Here is a 23,633-nt window from a genome sequence, read left to right on the forward strand (position 1 = left end):
TGCAATGCAATGCAGTATGTCAGTTAACATCAGCCATCTCGCATGAAGGAAACGTCTTTTTCCTTGAATAAACTGATTTTTATTTGTTACAATCCTGAATATTATTAAACTGGATGTTAAGATATGTTCTCAGAACTCTGTATTGTTTGTTTATTGCATGTTATAAGGAGTCTGTCACAATCTTTTGGTTATGAGAAACGTGGAGCAGCGGTCTGAGGTTCGCAGCTCCCCCGCCGAACAGTGGCCCATCAATGGCTCGGATATCGGCAACACACCGCTGCACCTACGACTGGAATATATGTGGAAAACCAAAGCGGAGAGGTGCAGCGAATTTTGGACATAGTGCTTTTAGTCTGTTTGTTCCTTGTTGAAAAAACAGCTGGTTAGGTATGTTTTATAGCATAGCAGCTGGTTTTGAGCTCGTTTAAGATGGTCCTTAATTGGTTCTTAGCTGGTCATGAGCTGGTTTAAGTTGGTCAAGTGCTGGTCCTAAGCAATTAGCTCTATCTCAGGGCCAGCTTAAACCAGCTCATGACCAAACCAGTTGCCATGCTTCAAAACTTATCTAACCAGCATATGCTGTTTTTTTTTTTTTCAACAGGGTTGGCATGAGAAAAAATACGTGAATTATTTTTCAAATGCAAGTTATTAAATATTTAACTTTTAAAAAACAATTTAAATTAAGGATACAAGCTGTATAATTGAGTTTTCTGCACTTTTTCACTCACGTACACATGTACACGTTGTTTTAATGCTTGCCTATATTTGCACACAAAAAATATTCTCATCACTTCATAACATTAAGATTGAACCACTGTAGACACATTGACACATTGACATTTTAACAATGTTTGTACTACTTTTCTGGACCTTGAATGTGGTAATTTCGTTGCTTTCTCTTGGGGGTCAGAAACCTCTCCGATTTCATCAAAAATATCTTAATTTGTGTTCTATAGATGAACAAAGGTCTTACAGGTTTGGAACGACATGAGGGTGACAGAAATTTCATTTTTGGGTGAACTTACCCTTTAACACTAACAACATTGTGTGACATTTAGAGAATCTTAACCAGGACTGGATGTGTCTTTCCAGTGATGATGATGCAATAAAGTTTTTGTTCTAACCAGTCACAACATTTAACATTAAATTTCCTTGTTTAGTAACTTTTAACTAATATGTGATATGTCATCCTCAGAGCATCAATACTCCATATTACAAAGACACTTAAATATCATTTCTGAAAGTTGATAAAGTTTTTGATAGAAATGTAATCACACAGCAAAAGCCAAATAACAAGTCAAAATCTACTTACATTTGATAATGATTATAAACAACGACTGCAATCTAAAGAATTATCAACTTGTTGCAGCTGCACACACATGCTCAAATCAAATCTGAGACAGAGATGTCAGAGGTCAAGGAGAAGAGACTAGAACACACATGTACTGCAACTGGGTGGTCGTGAAACCCCACAGAACCCCTGCAGTGGGATATTGTACACTGTTTGACTCAGTGACCTTTGAACTATCAGGTAAATCAGCTGAAAGTCACTTTCACAACTACAAATGTGAACACTAAATGCATTCCTAAGGAATCTTAATTATTTTTGGCTAAACATAAACATATATTCAGATATAAATGGCTTTGTATACAGAAATCCCACCCAAGTCTCAATTTGTCAAAATCCAGTGAACCAATTGATTTCACATAGAAATATAGGTTGAGACAAATCAGGAGATTAAAGAGATTAAAAACTGGTCACAAAAACACAAAAGCACTATCATGCTGACCCTAACTGAACTTTTGAGTAATTAAACAATTGATTTATGTAACACTGTGTTTATAAGAAGGAAAAATATATTTCATGATAAGCCAAATCCAGCAGCGAAAGTTGATGCAACATCATGTAGGAAAGTAAATTCTACAACATGCCTGTCCAAGTTCAGTGCTGTCAGTCTGTATCACATAGCTGGGTACCCTCAACACTGAGGCCGGGTCAGATGTGCTTATTATTATGAATGGTTGATTTCTGCCCTCAGAGAGTGGGATCATTCGGACGGCCATGCAAGGATGAGCCATTCTTGCAGGCTGGTGAACAAATCTTTAAACCAAACTTGGAAAGTGGACAGTCTAATGATGTTGGTGCTGTATGTGAGGCTGAAAAAATGAGCACACCTTTAAACACACCCACACAGGAACAAACAAGATCACTCATTACCACGCTCAAAGAGAAACACGGATAACCAACAACAATTATACCACTCACACCGAGAGTCAATTAAACTGACAACAATCGCAAAGACCTAATGGCAATCTATATTGAAATCTATATTGAGTCTTTATGCAACCTGCTCCAACTTTAATCCAGAGATACCACTTGAGAAAAAACTACAGAAAAACCAGAAAGCCTCTAATAATGTAATTGTTTCAACTCCAAACCACTGCTAAAATTTAACAATTTAAATGTCAGAATGAATAAATGAATGAGTCATTGATTAATTCACTTAACCAATTCATTTATAAATGCTGATTCAATCTACTGCTTGTTGCTCAATGGATGATCCTACTGAGGCTTTAATTGCATTTTTTTTTAAATATTGTGTTTCCACACAAAAAACTATGCTTGACTCACGCATTATAATCTTTTAACAGCCCTAATATTTTAAAGATGTAATGGAAATCACTTCTGAGTGGTATAGGGCTGTTAACATTGCAAGAAGATGTTTAAATATTATTGACACCTTTAACTGGTTAGCGTTTGGTACTTATACAGTAGCCTAATATATAGCAAAGCTGAGGCTGTGCGAGTAAAGCAAAGTTAAACTGTGACCAGCCTGTTTATAACCATTAACCAACGCTGACTTATTCTGATAAATTGGTTGCAGAAGCTCACCTCCTCCAAATGGGGCCCATATCACCCTGCGGATGGTCTTCACCCAATCCTCCATGTCATTCTGTGTGCTGGCCATAAGTAGGTACGTCTCATGGTTGGATGTCATTCGCTCCCTGTCGCCCCCTACAGAGAGAAAATGGAAATAATGGTCAGATGTTTGTTGGTTCGAGTTGTTAACATTTTTCCTCATTTAAAATATATATATATATAAAAAAAAAAAAATTAAATTGGGCATGAAATATAAAAATAAATTAAAAAACATTCATATACACAGTTCCATTTGCAAGGGCCAGGTAAATCTCATTCACTTTCAGCCCCCAAAACTTTCCTTTCAACAAACCATGTCAACAACCAATTAGGCCTCCGTCATTAAAGATGAGAGGCAGAACATGCCATTGTGTACTAAACCTCACTGACGCTTCTGTGATCTGTCATTAACCCTTGACTCAAAGCCATTATTTACAAATGTACAGGTGTGTTGACAGCTGTGAAGGGAGCTGAGCCTGAGACTTCTGACTGTGGGTTTGTCTCAGTGGATGTGTGGTGATGTCACATGTTTAGTCTGCTGGGGAATGAGGTGTCTGTCCTGTTTGTGAGAACAGCATGCATGGGCCGCTTGAGCTGGCCCATGGGATTACAATGACAACTTTGATAGAGTGTTGAAAATAAAGACTTTTTACTTTAGGTTAATACTGCTATGTTACTATATATATATATATATATATATATATATATATAGGGATGGATAGATCGATAGATCGATAGATAGATAGATAGATAGATAGATAGATAGATAGATAGATAGATAGATAGATCCCCCACAAGATGGCATCAGACTTGCAAAGTCTTTTTGAACTCTAATTGAAATCTTTATTTTTAATAGTACAGATCTTTTCCCACTCAAATGGTTTAAGCAAATGAATAGGACACACATTCACAGAAAGAAAAAAACAAGAGAAAATCAGATCAATACCGGATATATCTTGTTTTGCCCCTCATCCATATGGAGAGAGATGATTACTAGTCTTTAAAAGCATGTCTGACATGTCCAATCCATGTACTGAGGCAGAGTTTAAAGAGTTAATGGAGATATGATTAGAGTGAAAGATTAAATTATTCATTGTATTCATTTATGTAGTTCTCCAGGGATTTGTCACCGTCTTGATCATTGATTTTCGTCTGCAACAAGATCAGTTTGGCGACCATTAAAAATGTATTTATAGACTGTCGAGAAGCAAAGCAGATGGAAATCGTTGAAGGTAAAACAATGACAGCGGTGATTCCATTGACTTCTCCAAGGTACCCCTCGAAACGGAGCGATTGATCATTTGGAAATAGCTTGTGTGCGCAACCTAGAGTGTTGTGGCCTATTTTTGTCAGATGAGTTTTTGCTTGTCAGATTTGCATTAGTTTCATGTAAAACGACTTCCTTAATTCATTTGGGTAACCAAACAGGGTGTTAAATTTACAAACACTGCCCTGTATTTTATGTTCTAGATTAAAGGTTTGCCTACTTAAGTGACTTGGCAATGGAATATTTGACCAAAAAACATTTACGCAAACTCATCAGGTTTACAGGAGAAAACTATGGAAGCTTGTTTCTGCCACTAAATAATAAAAAAGGTAATTGCAACTTTTTATCTCACACTTTTGAATTTTTTCTCAGAATTGTGAGATTTAAACATAGTTGCAAATTATAAATTCAGAATTGCGAGATATAAAGTCAGAATTGCGAATTATAAAGTCAGAATTGCGAGTTATAAAGTCAAAATTGCGAAGTAATAAAGTCAGAATTGCGATATAAAGTCAAATTGTGTTATAAAGTCAGAATTGCAAGATATAAAGTCAGAATTGCGAGTTATAGTCAGAATTGTGAGATATAAAGTCAGAATTGCGATTTATAAAGTCAGAATTACCTGTTATAAAGTCAGAATTGCGAGATATAAAGTCAGAATTGAGAGTTATAGTCAGAATTGTGAGATATAAAGACAGAATTAAGAGTTATAAAGTCAGAATTGCGATATAAAGTCAAAATTGTGTTATAAAGTCAGAATTGTGAGATATAAAGTCAGAATTGTGTGTTATAAAGTCTGAATTGCGAGATATAAAGTCAGAATTGCGAAGTAATAAAGTCAGAATTGCTATATAAAGTCAAATTTGTGTTATAAAGTCTGAATTGCGAGATCTAAAATCAGAATTGTGAGATCTAAAATCAGAAATGTAAGTTATAAAGTCAGAATTGCGTGTTATAAATTCAGAATTGCGAGATATAAAGTCAATAGATATAAAGTAATTTTATAGTTTCATGCACCAGAATGTCTGCATATTAGTTTTTCATGGCAATTTTGCACCTTTTCAGACCTTTTTGTTTCTACCTTTAAAAATTGCTTCGACCTGTAATTGACTTTCAATATATACAGTAGTTTTACCTATCAGGTCACCTATTAAGATACATTTTTGTTAACAAAAACACAAAAAAATCTTAAACGTCAGCACAACCCATCTCATTTACACGTAAACTTGCTCTAGTGTTTTGGCATCCACACCTGTTTTACAAATGGAAATGAAGGAGACAAAAGCTGGAATGCTGAGCAGCAGCCCACCGCCTGAGGCTGGAGATGAATGGAGAGTAAGATAAGGGCAACCTAAGCCAAGACTAAAGTGTCATGGCATATGCACCGACCCGCTCACATAGGAATGCATCCATGCAACAAAGGGCAGACTCGACAGGGGTCCGGCTAGAACACAGTTTACAGCCCATCTGCTGCGGTCTCATCTTCCTACCACTTGAGCACATATAACACATGCACACTCACACAAGAGGCCTAAACAGACTGTCGGAGGAATAAAAGAGGAGGCTAAATGAATCGTAAATGAGTCTATCTAGCAGTAAACAAGGCCTCTTCACCAATTAACACAGCACCTGTTTCATCAAGAATGTATAGAAGTGCTAGCCAGCTCATTCCTCTCAGCTGAACTGCATGGCTGCTTTATCAGTGAGGCAAAAGATCTAGAAATAAAAGTAAAGACACTGTTGAGCAGTCACAGCCATGGAAAGGGATCTGAAATTACATTTCACACTTCACATGATGGTTCATTAAAACTATCTGACATTTAAAAATAGGTCATTTTTTCCAATTCAGTGGTTAGAGAGTATGCGTATAAACCCTAAAGACCTGTATTTTAGCTCCGATTGTTATTACAGGTTAAAATGGTTATTACCGTTCAAAATTTTTGGGTCGGCAAGATTTGTTTTTGATAGAAGTCACGCTCGTCAAGGCCACTGAAATAATATGACAATTTAAAGATAATTGTTCTCTATTTTAATGCTGGATTTGCACAAAAATTAACATGACAGTACATTCTAGTCGGAGAGCTGAATCAACTTAACTTCACAGCAACTACATAAAAGTTGTAACTTCTTCCTGAGTCTCTCCATCAGTGTCCGACTCTGGCTTGAACAATGTGCTGAACACCGTTACTGACAATCGTCATTTTAGCTGCGTGAGATTCTCCAGCTTTGTTACTGTTGAGTATGTGAAGCGCAAGCTGTTAAAGCTCCTCCCTATTTTGGAAAGGGGGCTGGGAGCAGCAGCTCATTTGCATTTAAACGGACACACACAAAAATGGCGTGTTTTTGCTCACACCCAAATAGGGGCAAATTTGACAAGCTATAATAATCTGTAGGGTATTTTGAGTTGAAACTTCACAGACACATTCTGAAAACACCAGAGACTTAGATTACATCTAGTGAAAAGGGGCATAATAGGTCTCATTTAATATATTTTGAAATGTCATTTATTCCTGTGATGTAAAGCTGAATTTTCAGCATCATTACTCCAGTTTTCAGTGTCACATGATCCTTCAGATATCATTCTAATATACTGATTTGCTGCTAACGAAACATTTCTTACTATCAATGTTAAGAACAGTTGTTCTGCTTAATATTTTTTGTGGAAACACTGGTACATTTTTTTCCAGGATTCTTTGATGAATAGAAAGTTCAAAATAACGGAATGTATTTGACGTTATTAATGTCTTTATTGTCACTTTTGATTCATTTAATGCATTCCTGCTAAATAACAGTATTAATTTCTTTCAAAAAAGAATCTTAACAACCCCAAACTTTTGTACAGTAGCGTTGTTCAAAAAGACTTGTATTATACAATTAAGGTAGTCTGACACTATTATAGTGCTTTTTTTCTTGATATTTTTGGAAATCAACAGCTTCCATCCCCATTCATTTCACTGCATGGATTAAAATGGATTTAACTGGTAAACAAGCGAAAAAATGGTACAGGTACAACGAGCAGTTCTGCAACAAAAGCATTTGGTTTGGTACAAAGGGGGCTGGAAGCCATTCAAAATAATAAGCCTCTCTGATCTAGAATAGCATCTTACATGGAACCAAAGTACCAAACAATGGCATGAAAACAAATACCACTTGCCTAACTATACTGCATTTCCTAATAACCAACATCAGCACTGCTTCAACTACCCCATGATTCGATCTTCAATCATTTTACCCAGCACTTTAGTTCACTCCAGAGACCTGTGACCCCACTCTTACTACCTACAGATACTCTAATAGATTACCTTCCTCTCCAAATGAACTTAACGATCTATGACCCACACGCTCGCTCCCCTCCCCTCCATCACCTGGCTGTACATTAACCTTAATGTGGCTCTTTAAACTAGACTTTCCCATGAGTATAGATCCATAGAGGTGACCCATTTATGCTGTTCTAGGATCAGCACCCCTTTCCCAATTATAAACAGAAGCTTTAAAGATCTGAGATCACCGTCCATCTTTCGGCTCCTCTCTACCTCGCAGCGGGCGAGTGACGAGCTCTCAATGGTTCATAATGAACCAGCTTTTCACAAGCCCGCTGCCATTGATCCCGGTGCCAGTTCACACACTCGGGAGGCTAACGAGAGCCCTTTGTGCCCGCTGAGTGTTCAACAATCACCCATCTTCATGACCAGGGCACGGCTGAGCCAGTTAGCAAACCATAATGTGCCAAGCACGATGTCACCGCTGACAGATCTACTCCAGCAATCTTCAATAAATAAGGCCAATATGCAAATGGGTGAGCTAATTACATTTAAAATAACATCATTATGCCGCTGAATTGCATCATTGCATGCTTTTTGGTGTGTCTGTTTTTTCCAGACGCATTGCTTACACATCAAAAGCACTCATGCAGTTGAGAAATTAATTATAGTATGAGTTATACTTGCAAAGCACATCATTTTGAGAATATATTCTAAGCTCTTTTTGGATATATAATGCCACCAAATATGCAAATGCCAAAGTTATGATGTTTATTGGCACCATTAACTGGGAATTCATACACAGACATAACACTGAGTAAACATAGACCACATAAAGCAGTATATTTCTATAAAGAGAGCTATTTGACAGTGTGTTTAAGTACTAAAGGTAAGGTTTACATAGTGTAATGTATAGCCCAGGCATGAACCATTAGTGCATGGTGTGTGTGTGTGTGTGTGTGTAATAAACAACATAAGACTGAGCTGTAGACACACACATTCCTCTCATGCTATGTGTGTTTATCCGTATGTGCTGCTCTTATGGAATTCTCACATATGGAACAATCCATCACATGCACAAACCCTTAAACATCCCAGAAAGACAAACAAAAATGCTTCAATTTCAACATATGTCAAGATAATGTCATAATACATCTAGACGCATAACAGCGGCCTTATAATCTAAAGTCCCAGGATGCATTCTTGCATACTTGTTTCACAGTTTAACCCTCTACTGCACAGTGGATGCAATGAGTACTCATTATTAATGACAATTTCATTATTTAATTTGTTCGCTCTATATTTCAAAGTTCCTAACTGTATATGTCATTCCACCATGTAATGCTGATATACCAGCCTATCTCAGCTATTAAAACCAGTTTCTTATTGTAAATTGTGCTGATAATAACACATGTGGCACAATGAAAAGCCAAATGATGACTTCAAGTTGACCAAACTGGTACTTCCAGCAAAAGTGGTCAATAATACTATAAATATAGAGCTGTTACCCACATGACACTAATACTTTACTGAGGTAAATATGAACTAAATAACATAAATGTCAAATAACTTAACACAATGCAACATTTCAATATACAAACCATTAACAAAAAATAAGTTTTTAATTAAAACCTAAACAAATGTAATTATTGGAATGCCAGTTTCGTCATAAATAATGAGTCGGTTCATTCATTTTGCAGTAAAATATGGTTAAATTGATATAGGCTACACATTGCCTATTTTATTTTAGGAATGAGGTAAATTCTATTCTAAAAAAAATAATAAATTTCTTTAACATTACTTTCGTAATGCAAGCAATACGGTAGAGGGTTAAAAATAGTTCAACTTTTAAAACGCGTCTCGAGAGCCTTATTGCATTACGTCAATTTTTTAAACGCAAGAACAAACGCGTTCTATCTGAATCCCTCCTTAGAGATATTTAACATGCAAATACCCACATTTGCGATTTCAGTACATAAATCCAGTGTTGTTTACACTCTCTGTAAAATCACACATGCAACAGTTACAGTCTCAGATTGTGCGCGCTTCAAAATGAAACCACCACACAAGCCAAAACTATAAAATAACGCCTCAGTATGCATACTAACCCTTTGGCTTCCAGTTGCGGGTAGTTGTTACATACGTATGGACTCAAAGTACTGCAGAAATAAATCCCACTTATGTTCCAAACGGCCGCGCGCACTGCTCCACACACCAGCACCGCGCGCACCGGCTGCGCGAGACACAATAGGATTACCAGCGCTGTCAGTCCCTCCCCTCACGCGCTCGGTGCCACTACGCTGTTTGTTTGGCGTTTAGAGCTGCGTGACGTCATACAGACTGATGACTTTGAATGGATGATGCTGTTAATATTTTACTTTTATGCCTTTATTCATATCTTTGAATTAGAAGGCTCACGTTTAAAAAAAAAACACACACACAACAAAATGTGACTTTTCTTATTATTTTGTATCTATTTTCAGTTAAATACCTTATATAAGCAAAATGAGACTAATATATACAGTATACACAAGAACTTAGTTGAATTTTATTATCTTTTCCTGAGAAATAATGGTGGAAAAATGTTGCTTTTTTATATGAAGCCAAGTACTTAGTTTAAGATAGAAGCTGACTTTAAAATTAAATTAATTCATATTCATATGTATTTTATTATTGTTGTTGGGTCATGTTTTATTAATGCAAAAATATAATGAGGGAATAATAAAAGCTTAATAAGCTTACCACAATACTGTGGTTACCATAGCAATTTTTCATAAGGACAAAAAAGACACATTCCATGCTATACATTAATTAAATGGAGCATACATTTCTTTTCATGATGAAAAACATAAAACTGTCTAGTCTAGTCATCCTGACCCCCGACACACACACACCCAAGCATTATCTGTCAAGACTGACTCCCTGTTCAGTCATCTCTACAGCATTCCCTGCATTTTTCCTGTTTCCCTGATTTGGAAATGCACACCCTCCTTCCTCAGGATGTCCTGAACAACTGCTCCAGTGTTTCTGAACTTACTCATCTTTGTGTTCACCATGAGTAAACCGATTAGCAATATCTTTTCTCCTTGAACAGCGTGTCTGTGTGTACCATGTGTCCTTCCAGTAAGTTGGTTAGTAACCAGTGACCCAGACAAACTCTTATTCATCTCATTAAATTAAATGAGATCTTCAAGATGGTGGTTTGATAGTATAGTAAATCTTAGAGCTAACGTCTGTCACGCATGCTTGTGGGTTTAACACCAACTGCACTGACATAATCAACTGAAGGTCTTTATTCAGATGTCACTGGTGTTTAGGAAGCATTTTCCACGCAGCTGTCGGAGGCATTCGCAGGCTGCGCTGTGTGAACGGATTGTTATGCAAACATACTTTGACTCCTGAAAGCGTTTGACTTTGACTCTTTCTGTCCCTTTCCTCAGAGCAGGACACCAAAGAGTCAGTACAGACGTGAGTAACAGGAAGAAAAGACTTGCATGCCTTCCTTTAATGCAACAAAATCAGTGACCTCATTTTTCCTGCTTCTTCCTGTTTATTCCTCCATAATGTCCAGGATGGACCAGACGATCTGTGCCAGTATATTATGGTGACCGCCAGAATGCAAATAATTAACAAGCAATTACACTCAAACTTATGAGTCAAAAGCGAGATAAAGAGATCTTAAAGTGACCATGAAATCAAAATGGACAATTGTGTTTTTTATGGAATATTACAGTTTATTATCAGTATTTATTTTAAAAAAATACATGTGCCCTCATAATCTTTAATCAAAATAACTTCCCCTCTGACCAATAGCAAACCACAACCATCCAATCAATTCCCATTGGACAAAATTAAGTCCCGCCCTACTTTTTTTTTTCTTGGTCAAGAAGCCGTTTCACTCAGATATAAGTCACAATAGGTAAGAAAAGACTATCACAACGTCCCCTTCATGCCGACTTTAACTAGTCCACACATTCACTGCCAGAACACATTTGATGTTTAATACACTGCTATACTGCTATAACGCAACCAATGGGATTTCATTGCGGACGGGGCTACCTAGAGTAATGCTGCAAAGTTCAAAACTAAACTGTCACAATCATGGCTTCTTAGGAAAAAACCTTAGATTATCATGAAAGAGAAGTGATTTATTGCTTCCTGTTTGGAACATGGTGTTAGCCTCCTCTGATCTAATGACCCTGTCATGAAAAAAGTCTTATATAACCCATTATATTGTCTAACATAGCCACAATGGAGAGGAAAAGAATACATTGAAAACTCAAAGCACTTTTCACACTATGCTTAACCCTTTCATTTCATGCACTACGTTTGCAGTGTTCTTCTATGTTATTATGCACTAATGGATGTTTTTGACCATTTAGCTCATTTTTTGCAGTGCCTTGAGCATGAGCATGACCTTGCCTTTTTTTAAATGACACTTGACAAAAACAAAATTGCATGAATGGTCCCTTAGCCATCATAGGTGTATTTGATTATCTTCTCTCAGACGAACACAATCGGAGACATATTTAAAAATATCCTGGCTCTTCAAAGCTTTATAATGGTAGTGAACGGGGAGTATGTTTTGAAGCACAAAATAAATCCATCCATCCATCATAAATATAATCCATACGGCACCAGGGGGTTAATAAAGGCCATTTGAAGCGAAGCGATGGGTTTTTGTAAGAAAAATATCCATGTTTAAAACTTTATAAAGTAAAATAACTAGCTTCCGTCAGACGACCGTATGCATGCAAGTCAACTTGCGCCAAAAGAGTAACCCCTCACGCGATATATGAAGCAGGATGTAGGAGTATCGTAAGCTTAAGCTGGGGACACACTTAACGATTGTAAGGCCGATTATGAATGTAATTTGATACTAACGACTGATCATGCCCAAACGTGCCGAGTCAGAGCCAGTTGCGTTCAGTCGGTGTTTATAGTCAGCAGTTAAAATCATATAGTGTGTTGAGTTCAGTCTTATGGTGCGTTCACACCGCACACGAATGAAGCGGTAAGCGCGAGTGATTTACATGTCAAGTCAATGCAAAGACGCGAACTGACATCCTGCGGCGCGAATTGAGCGATTCGCGCGAATTGAGCGATTCTGGCGTTTGACGCGCTTAACGCGTGATTCGCGTGAACCGCGCAAGTTGAAAAATCTGAACTTTGGCGAATTTCCGCGCCGCGTTAACCAATAAGGAGCTTGCTCTAGTAGTGATGTGACGTAGCGAGCTGAGGCAGAAATTCGAAACAACAATGGAGGACAAAATCATCGTCGCTGTACATCTTCATACATTTATAGAAACAGAAATAAAAAGGATCGTGTTTGAAAGAAAGTGAGTGAGGAGGTCGGACAATCTGATAAGTTGTAAAAAACGGTCTTTACTCAATTTGAGCTATATATATATATATATACAAGCCAACTAAAGACGACTAATTGAGCTTATTCGCTGTGATTTACAATTATTTCCCCACTGACAAGTTGTGTTTATTCAGAGGCGAATGAAGCGAGTAATCTCAAAATGTTCAAGCGTCCAACTACGCGCGAATAGCGCGATTTATTCGCGCAAGTCGCGTCTGGTGTGAACGCAGCATAAGAATGTTTCAGCTAGTCGTTAAGTGTGTCCCCAGCTTTAGATGCCTCTCGCGGTTCATACTAATAGGGCTGGGCGACAAACTCAAGCTCCTCTTCTTTTATATCGAAATCCTCTGACATTTCTCTTTAAAATTTCTTTAGACTTCTAATTCGTGACCGGTGTTTTGCTTTGCTCTATCCTCTGTGCTTCCATGTTCGTCATTGCATCATGTGTCAGGTCAGGGGTCACTCTTCCACCGCAAATCGATGCGTATGGGCGTCTGGCAGAAGCTAGTTACTATAGTTAATAAAGTTTTAAATATGGATATTTTTCTTACAAAAACCCATTGCTTCACAAGGCCTTTATTAACCTCCTGGAGTCATATGGATTATTTTTTATGATGGATGGATGCATAATTTTTTTTCTGGGCTTCAAAAAACACCCATTATAAAGCTTGGAAGAGCTAGGATGTAGTCATATACACCTAGGATGAGGGCGAGTAAATCATGGGATAATTTTCCTTTTTGGGTGAACTAACCCTTTAACTCTGGGTTAATCAATGTCTCACACTTGTATTTTTTCAATGCACATCAACATAAATGCACAGGAATCACAATCATAGAAAAGAGTTTGTCATTTATCTTTAATGTATCCCACCACATTCACACTTTGAAATTTAGAAAGTTAAACAGAAAAGCATAAACAAAGACTAAAGTGATTGAGAGGGTTAACAGCCTGTAACATCACTATCTAACTCTATTCTATGTCAATATTTAGCATGTGATATCACCAAGACCTGCTGGAATCCAACAGTGAGTATTTAGTGACAGATGACCAATCATAATTTGCCTCAATGCTTACCTCATTAAATATTCATGAGCTTTGCACAGCCACACAAAAACAAAAAAGACATCTCTTGTCCAGTCACTGGATCTCATTCACTAAGTGTGGATGTGCACAAATTTGTACACAAAATCTGCATATGAACAAATCATGATTTAACTATAACTTTTGTTATTCTAAAAGTACGAAAAATGTGGGAAAACTAAAACCACAAAATCTCTCTGGGTGGCCTTATAATCGTGTTCAGATGAAATAGCTTGAGTTGCACGTCTTTAAAGAGCATCATATTTTTGCTGAGAGTACTGAAAGGCTATAAAGGAAAAGTTGTGTGCAAAGACCTTATGTGGAGATGGTTTGGGCATGTCTTATGCAAATGACCAACCTTGGGCATGTGGTTGCACATTTAGAACACTCCAAGATCATTAACATTAGAACAAATGTTAATGAACAAAAGTTAAGAACAAATTCATATGCGTATGCAGAGGTGTTGTGAATTTTTTTGTGAGAACTACAAATACGAAATAAAAGTTTTACAAATGTACTGCTTAAAAATGACTGGTTCTCCTCGATTCAAGCAGTAATGTTAAGATGCGTACAGTCATTATAGTTCTGCAGGGGGTTGCCTGATAGCTGTTTACTGTTGTCTGTTGTCAGGGAATCACCATGGTGTTGCACCTCTGTTGCCGTGGCAAAGGAATGAGGCGGAATGTTTACAGTAATCTCCAGCTAGTATGTTCCATTAAGTTAGCAAGCCGCAGTTCCATGACTCCTGCAAACAAAACATATTTCACCTTTTCTATTCTGTGCTTTCTTTCCAAGTCTCAGTCATACAGCAATGCTTATGAGCTCTAAGGGACGACCTCTGTCTCCAAGCGCTAATGTGGCACGAATGATTGATGTTGTTGCACGGAAAGCTTAAGTTTCTCCCTGCACTCTGAGTCCAGTGACATACTGAATCAATTCTTGTAGCTGTCACACTGCTATCATATCGCTCTACTGCACATCGCGATAGATTATTCAGCATTACGTCATTTAGATTTCAGCTGCGGCAATTGCAAATCGTGACCTTCGTGAAATAGTCTTGATAAGGAGTGTGGCGTGAGGGATTAGACAAACTCACAAACGGTCTGTTGTGCTCGGGCCTAATAATCTTAACTTGGATTTACAACCCATGGCAAGGCTTACGCAGTAAACATGTCTCCATTAGTCAAAGTACATAAAACAAAACAATTTCATTATGTTCTGAATGTAGTACATCTAATAACTGCATTTAATCATGTAAATAAACCAGGTCGTGATCTCAAAAGCTTATCGTTTTTGCACAGAGACCACCCTCTTCCTGCGATAGCTGGCGAAACTGAATAATGTAGAGATTCAGACTCACCGTTATGATAAATATGAAACATAATTGATGAGAATTTGATGGATTGCCTGTCCAACAGCCCAAGCAGCTGTCAGAAGATAACGTTGCCATTAGAAACTAGATCTTGGAAAGTCATGGAATAAATCCAGCACTTGATTAACATGCAATCCATTTGAGTCTTTTTATTATGGATGATCGAGAGACCAAGTTGAACAGATATGTGGCATAAACATAATCAGTTTACATAAACTTAATTAGTTTTCGGCTGAGGAATCTGCTTTTAAACACTATTTATTAAACATATTCTGATGCCTAAAGTCACTGCAGGTTTGCATGATCAAATCCTAGAGTGACTGCACCTTAACACGTAATACTTCTTGAACTGACACTTATTGTGACAAATTGATCATTTAGTTTTATCATAAAAGAAAAATGATTAGCCAGTAAATCCAATGGCTTTTTTTATGGCTGGCAAAGGTGAGTGAACTAATCTGAAGGTACGTAATACAGATATGGTGAATCACTGGCTAATCACAGTCCCTCATCTCTAACAATTAGATAACACAGGCCATTGTTTCCGTCAGTAAATCCAATCAAAGGCACTATGTCAATCTCACTTTGCTGTCTGGGAAAACATAGAATGAGATAAACCAAGTACTACAGGGGAAAGTGAAAGATAGCAGGGAGACTTCATGCTTGTCAGGAGATTTGACCAATAAACAGGATTATATCTCCAAAGGTGGCCGTTTTCAGTAATCCCAAGTAAATGGTGCTATTCTCTGTTATTGTGAGAAGTTTCTCCATGCCCCATTTCAAATCTACTGACCTTCACGACAAATAACATTTGTGATTTGGCAGAAGCCAGTGAAATTTTCTATTGTGACAAACGACAGAAGTTTTGTTGGCAGATTCAAAGGCATTTTCTATATTTATAGCTCCTGTTAACTGCATCACACAGAGATTCATCTGAGGTGAAATATGTTTCTGTCATGACAACTCTCTGAGTGTTTGTGTATGACAATGTTGATATGTTTGGTCTTGGCAGAATAGATCTGCTACGCTGCTGTTGCTGCAGGGCAAGTACAGGACTTGCTACTGCCAATACATACACAACATGCTGCTGTGAGCAAGTAAGACATGCTGCTGCTGTACAATATAGCGTACATGAATTACCCATAGCAGATCTATACAGGTGGAGCTGGGGAAGGTGGAGGGTTTATACCAAAGTATTTTAAAGTTTGAGCATGCAAGCTTATTAGCTACTGGTACAGCAGGAACCAATCAGCTGTGCCCTATAGATAACGATGTGATTACGAGCAGGTTGGGTTAAAGGACCTATTAGCCTGCGCCATCTAGAGTTTCATGACAGAACTTTGTATATCTAGTTCATTAATGAAACTCTACAAGGGCGCAGGCTCAGATCCTTTACATGCAATCCGCAAACAATTACAATTACATCATTACTGCATGGCACAAGCTGATTGGCTTCTACTGATCTTGCAGCTAATGAAATTGCTTGCTCAACATTTAAAGGTCCAATGTGTAATATTTAGGAGAAATGCAATATAATATACATAACTATGTTTTCAGTGGTGTATAAAGACCTTACATAATGAACCATTATGTTTTTATTACCTTAGAATGAGCCATTTCTATATCATACACCGCAGGTCCCCATACATGGAAGTCGCCATTTTGTGCCGCCATGTCTCTACAGTAGCCCTAAATGGACAAAATGCCCTACAGAGCATGTTTTGTCACTATGTTGTTGTTCTTCATTGGTGTTTTTAGAGGCAGCTTGCACGAAGAAGCCAGCTGCTTCACTACTCTTACCTTGTACTAACTAGCATGCAAAAAAGCTAGCTAAAGTCAGCGAATAAAACACTGACACAATGATGAACATGTAAAAATTATATTCACAATAACATATTGTTTTACTGAATAATTAAGTAAATATAACTGTCTCAGACGACAACATCTTTGTCCTGTGTCGGCCACTGTAGCTTCTCTAAGTGCTTCAAAAGGGAGGGGTGACCGGTGGACTGAGCCGTTGGTTGCAATTCGCAACCTTACCACTAGATGCAGCTAAAATTTACACACTGAACCTTTAAATAGTCTGGTTCATTGCTTGCTGTAAGCTAGTCCTGTAGCATTTCAGAGTTTCTCTGAAACCCTCTACCTCCCCCAGCTCCACCTGCCTAGATCTGCTCCATACTTTCTCTGCAGCAGCAGCAGCAATAATCAACAGCAGCAACATAGCAGATCTAGTCTGCCAAAACCAAATACATTGCCATATTCCACAGTATGCTAAAACTATTCCGAGAGTTGTCATGATTGATTATATATAGCAACAATTTATATTAAACAGGTAATAGATGTTTTATGTTAATATAGGATCAAAGGAGAAGGGAACTCTTCCTTGACAGTCCTCTAATTAAAGTCTTAAAGTGTCTGTGTCTGACTGTAGCAAAATAAAAGGGTAAGAGCTTCAGTCAGGCACTGTCTGTTAAGACTTCCAGTCTCTGGGTCAGTGTCTGTGTTTGAGGTACCCTGAGACTTTAACAAGTCAAAACCCACACCATCTGCCGCTGATGGCATGGGGCGATGGGCAGACGGCTCTTCTGAACCGACTAGACAACCTGTCACGCCACAGGACTCTGAAAGGAAGCAGAGTGAACTGTCACAGGAATAACAAAACCAATGAGACCCGAGGCTTTAGACTCAGGATCTGTTCCACAAATCTAGAAAATGCATCACTGGTGCAAATACTTCTCCAAAAAAAGTTTTCTTTTTGATAATTGGTTTTCGAACCCATAATGCATTACAAGAAGTGAACAAGATGGCAGAAAATGTTGATTATAAACATAATGCTCTATTTTTATTTAAATAATTTCATATATACATTACCGTTCAAATATTAATATTCAGCAAGGATGCATTAAATTGATCATAAGTGACTGTAAGAGATTTTATTCATTAAAAAATTATGAAAATGAAATTGTATCATGGTAACAGCACCAGATCAACATATTAGAATGATTTCTGAAATTCAGCTTTGCCCTCACAGGAATAAATTTCATATAGAAAACTATTTTAAATTGTAATAATAATTCACAATATTACTGTTTTTGATTGTATAAATGTAGTCTTGGTGAGTATAAGAGACTTTTAAGCCGACCTTTTGAACAGTGTGTATGTACATACATTTTTAAAAAATGATAAAATGTATTGTTCTAAATGTGGAGGCATGTATGTATGTTTTGTGCTGTATGTCTCTTCCTGTGCATGTGTCTCGTCAAATATGAGCTCGGCTGCTCTTTAATGAGTGACCTGAGCTATAAGACGGCTCAAACCAGGTGGAACCAAACAAAAGGGTTATAGTGAGCAGCAATTACTGTCACATACCTTCACCAGAAACGCCCCCTCACCCTTAAATGCTCCATTATGTGTGTTCCCATCATTGACTTTGCTAATCCCAAAGATCAACAGCCATTTTATTAACAAAACAGCCACATAAATAAGCCCATTGTTACATGGGAATCATTTTTGTGATCGCACCAACAATGCAAAGATACAGATAATAATTTTTTCTTATGTTCCTTTCACAACAGTGTTGTGAAACACCAAAAATATTTGATTTTGATGCTCTCTGTACACTAAGGAAGCACCAGGAGTTGGCAGGAAAAAGGACAATTGCAGTATAGCATTGTTTGCCCAGGATAGACATAACATATTTCATACATCCTGGTTGAGCTTGAACTCCTCTCAGCTACCATGAAGACTGTTTTTAAAAGCCTTAAGGGAGCCGCAGAGAAATATTCATGGGGATATCATGCAAATATTAATGGCTTTGTATTATTTTAACAGAGACTTAGTTGAGTTGCACAACCTAGAGAGCATCTGAGGTACTCAAAGACAGCCGAGATCCATAAACACATCTGAGAACATCATGATGAAGAAACACAGAAACTAGGACTGTTTGGAGGAAAATGTGAGAGCGGGAAAGAAAGCAGAGACAGTTCGTTGTTCATGAAATTGTCTAAACTCATAAATAATGTCTGACTCTGAAAGACACAAGGGCCCAAACATGATTATTACTACAAATACAACCATTCTGGCATCTGTGAGTGTTGAAATGAATCTTCAGTTTACCCAAATGATTTATAGAAAATGATTGGCCTAAATTATTTATGTTTCCACATAATGATTGAATAATGAATCACATGAAATAAGCTGAATGTGACCTAAAACTACAATTAAACACACAAATTAGACAAAATCAATACAACTGAACTTGTAGCATATCTAGCCGCAAACTAAAACAATTCTGTCAACTAAAAACCTTATCAGCTGCAGTACTGAACGTTTAAGAGCAGAATTACCTGCAGATGCAGACAGACACTCTGATATCCCAAATGGAGATAGCTGATGTCCAACCTGTTGCACCACCTCCATTATGAAGCAGCGCTCCTGCTCTACCTATTCCAGAAAAGAGGCCTCAGAAGTGGGGAAGAGCTGGAAGGAGAGTGGGTCTGTCAAGAGACTATGGGCCTGCAGACGTGAGGAGCGCTGACATGGTCCATAGTGAGGACCGAGGAGGAGGGAAGAAAGACCTGAAGGGGAGGGGGTCGGGTACACCCACTTCTCTCTCTGTGGCTCTACTTGGTGAACAATAGAGAGTTTCAACAGACCCAGAATCTCTTTAAAGAAAAGAAGAGAAAACGGCCCCTTCTCCAGAGAGTCTGTCAGTCAAACCTTTGAATAAATTGTTTCAGAGGATTCCTTTTTTTATATATATATATATATATATATATATATATATATATATATATATATATATATAAAGGCTGTTTTGGGTGGCTATTTATAGCATATCTTTTAAACAGTTCCTGATATATACAGTATATATATTTATTTAGCAGCACAACTGTTTTCAACATTGATAATAATAAGAAATTATATACAATTGTAAAATATACAAAAATAATATTTAACAGTATTACTGTTTCAAAGAAATTGAGCTTTTACATTTATAAAATTATTTATAAAACGGTTAGTTCCTGTCCTTGATTCTGATTGGTCAATAGCTGTGTTTTATTCACAATAAAACACGGCTATGAACGCTTCACCCATCGGTTCTGTGTATCACTACACAACACCCTTAGCAACCACTCTTAGCAACATACACTGTTTGTTCTCAATTGATATTGTTCAATGAAGCTTACTGTATTATGTAGAAGAATATTGTGAGAAAGAGATCGATTGAGCGAGTTTATTACCTGCATTCAGATTTAGCATTTTCTTTCAGGTCAGTCCTACGTTCATAATAAAAAATCTGTTTAAATGTCCGATGTATTATCTTGTCCTTTTAACAGTTAAGGGGTTTTCCCGTGACTGACAGCGCTAGTCAAAGCATTTGTCACTTGTGTCTTGTTCCGTGTTCACAACAATTCAGTCTTCTCAATGTAAAAGTCTTCGCTACTGACTGACACACTCATAAAGACAGTCTTTGCTGCCATCTAATGGTGTAATAATGTAACTTCTGTTGCTGTTCACGGTCAGGGACACTTTTTTCCAGCAGAAGAAAGGATTTTAGTGAAAGTTTACATCATGAAAGTTGCATTGATACATATTTTTGGCTTTAATATTTTTATTGTGTGGTAACTGTTTTATAAAAGCAATAAGGTACTCAAGGCTAGTGCTGTATAGTGGAAAAAGTCACAGCTGAAGGGTGTTGTTAGGCACGACATGAAGCGATATGTGTGTGTGTTTATATATACATGATTATTAGGGAATGCTGAACTAGTGTTTTCCTCAGAAGTCAGGAGGTCAGGGGTGTACTACACAATCTACGCCATTATCATCATTAACCAGAAACATCAAAGGAGAACTTTTGAATCTTATAGTTTGTTTAAGATAACATGAGGTTAAGACTGAGGGCACTGATGAGGGTGATGAAGACCTATCTTCACACAACCTGATTAAATACTCAAGCAGACTCTCAGGTTTGAACCAACTTGGTCCATTCCAACTGCAGATAAACGCTTCGACTCTCTTTGAACAATGAGCCTCATATCTCCAGCTCCTCCGGTGCATGTCTGGGGGTCTGGTTTCAGTGCCCCCCACAGAGAAGGGGAAAGTGGGAGACTGGGTTTATCTGATCCACCATCAGCTCACAGACTCATATCAACAGGCTCCGTCCACATCTTGCGTCCACAAGCTCCCATCAGCCATTGTGAGAGTTCGAGCTCAACTCCAGCGGCGGAAGAGCCTCATCTATAGCCCACTAGATATCCATTGAGACTGCGATTGAAAAGACCAGGTCAGGGCAAAGGTGAAAGGCTACTCTAGTTGTTCTGCTCTATATATCTCTACCGGAATAGTTACCTCCCTAAAAGACAACCACAATGAACTAGCACTGACATTACAACATGACACCACTTAGTGCACTTCAATGTGTCTTAATGACAGGGGGAGTATGCTTTGCAGTGTTTGGTTACGTGGTCGCTAGGTTCATGACTGTAACTCAGTATGTATGTGAAAGTAATCTCGGCTTGCGTACGAACCACACTAAAGTGCACAGAGACCAGACATACATTCACCTGTGAGGACAGACGCCAATCTCTATTGTAAAGGAGCTGAAGTAGACGTCCTGCTCATTTCGATGAAATTCGATGCAACTTCTGAGCCATAATGAGAATCTGTAGCTAAAGTGCTTTAAAATGTTATTTAAAGGTGAAGTAGGTTATTTTTGTTATCTTTAAATACTTTTATTTGAGTGCATCAAAAGCCAATAGTGTGGTTTTCCGGAGTTCTCAGAAGTGGAAGTCGTCATGCACTCTTAAAGGGGTCCTTGATTATGATTTCACTTTTTTAACTTTAGTTAGTGTGGGTATAAACAACATCGGCAAAGTTACGCCGCTCAAAGCTCAATGCAAAGGGAGATATTTTCTTTTACAGAAATCACTACAACAAATGGCTGGTAGGGACTACAATGAGCTTCTTCCCAGGTTGGTGACATCACAAACCCTGAAATTTACATAAACCCTGCCCCTGGGAACAAGCAAGAAAGGGGGTGAGGCCATGTTGGGCTGCTTTAGAGAAGAGGACATGCTTCACAAACGAGGGTCAATTCAACACTGGATTTGCACAAAAGATTAACATGATGGCACATGCTAATCGATAAGTTGAATCAACTCCACAACAGCTGCATAAATTTATCCACTAACCATCCACTAACTTTACTGAGTCACTCCATCTGTGTCCGTCATTAGTCATTTTGGCAGCGTGAGATTCTCCAACTTTGTTGTTATTGAGCAACTGAAGCACGAGCTGTTAAAGCTCCACCCTCTTTTGGAAAGCGTGACACACAAAAACAGCATGTTTTTGCTCACACCCAAATAGGGGCAAATTTGACAAGCTATAATAAATGATCTGTGGGGTATTTTGATCTGAAACTACACAGACACATTCTGGGAGACTTATATTACATTTTGGCTAAAGAGGCATAGTTGGTCCCATTTAAAAATAAAGAACCTTTAACATCCATGGAACTTGCACATTGTACAAAAGGATCTTTATAGTGGAAAAAGTTTCTTTAGATTATTTATTGTTCTTTTTATTAAACAAAATAATGGTTCTTTTAAGAACTGTTCACTGAAAGGTTCTTTTGAGAACCCAAATTGGATCTTCTATCTATGCCATCACTGCAAAAAAACCCTTTTGGAACCTTTCATTTTAACCCACAATGCATGAGTTTCGCCAATCATTCTTACATATTCGGGTCTTTATCGACCCGGATCTATATCTAACACTGATGGATCTCTACCTGTCACGATAATATAAAACTCTTCTGACATTAGAGTAACAATTACAGAAGAATAAAAGCTTGAAAGGGTTCAGTTTGAGCAGATGTTTTATGCCATCATCACTGTCCTCGTCAGAGCTCATTTCCCCATAAATTCAGCAAATAATGGGCTAGTTTTATGTTTGAGGACACGAACATGAGCCCATTCGCGATCTCAAACGTATTCTCAAAACTATATAATTTTCAACATCTTCAAAATCAATATTTCGATCGCTAACAGCTTCACCAGATCCATCAGTGACAGTTACATTCATATTTGATTGCGTTCAGTACTTGCTCTGCAGTACATCGCTGAGCCATTTCATGTTTTTCTTATTATTTCGTTTTCTGTCTGAATGAGTTGTCACTTCAGCATTGTGTATCAGACATTGCCACCTTGTGGAATAAAGGTGAATTGCACTTATTCTGTCATCTAAGATTCAATTATTGTTGTGCAGAAAAAAATATACATACACTCATACACACCTCGGGTCGTTAGCGACCCTATACAATTTTTACAAAAAATGAATACAAAAATAGGCATTCTTTTATAAT

At 37.7% G+C, this 23,633-nt stretch overlaps 1 protein-coding gene across 6 annotated transcripts in view; it reads right to left on the reverse strand.

Moving 5' to 3' along the window:
• arhgap24 (Rho GTPase activating protein 24) overlaps positions 1 to 23,633 on the reverse strand; it is a 143,871-nt gene that overhangs the window by 16,914 nt on the left and 103,324 nt on the right. For 4 of the 6 annotated variants that reach the window (XM_048166793.1, XM_048166794.1, XM_048166791.1 and 1 more), the window contains one exon: positions 2,894 to 3,016. In XM_048166793.1, coding sequence (XP_048022750.1) covers positions 2,894 to 3,016 — 123 coding nt within the window. Of the gene's footprint in view, positions 1 to 2,893; positions 3,017 to 9,555; positions 9,873 to 19,614; positions 19,814 to 23,633 lie in introns of those variants that run through there. The other 2 variants (XM_048166795.1, XM_048166797.1) reach the window with 2 other exon arrangements.

This window comes from Megalobrama amblycephala, linkage group LG18 (assembly GCF_018812025.1).
Source record: "Megalobrama amblycephala isolate DHTTF-2021 linkage group LG18, ASM1881202v1, whole genome shotgun sequence".
In the NCBI taxonomy this organism is placed as follows: Eukaryota; Metazoa; Chordata; class Actinopteri; order Cypriniformes; family Xenocyprididae; genus Megalobrama; species Megalobrama amblycephala.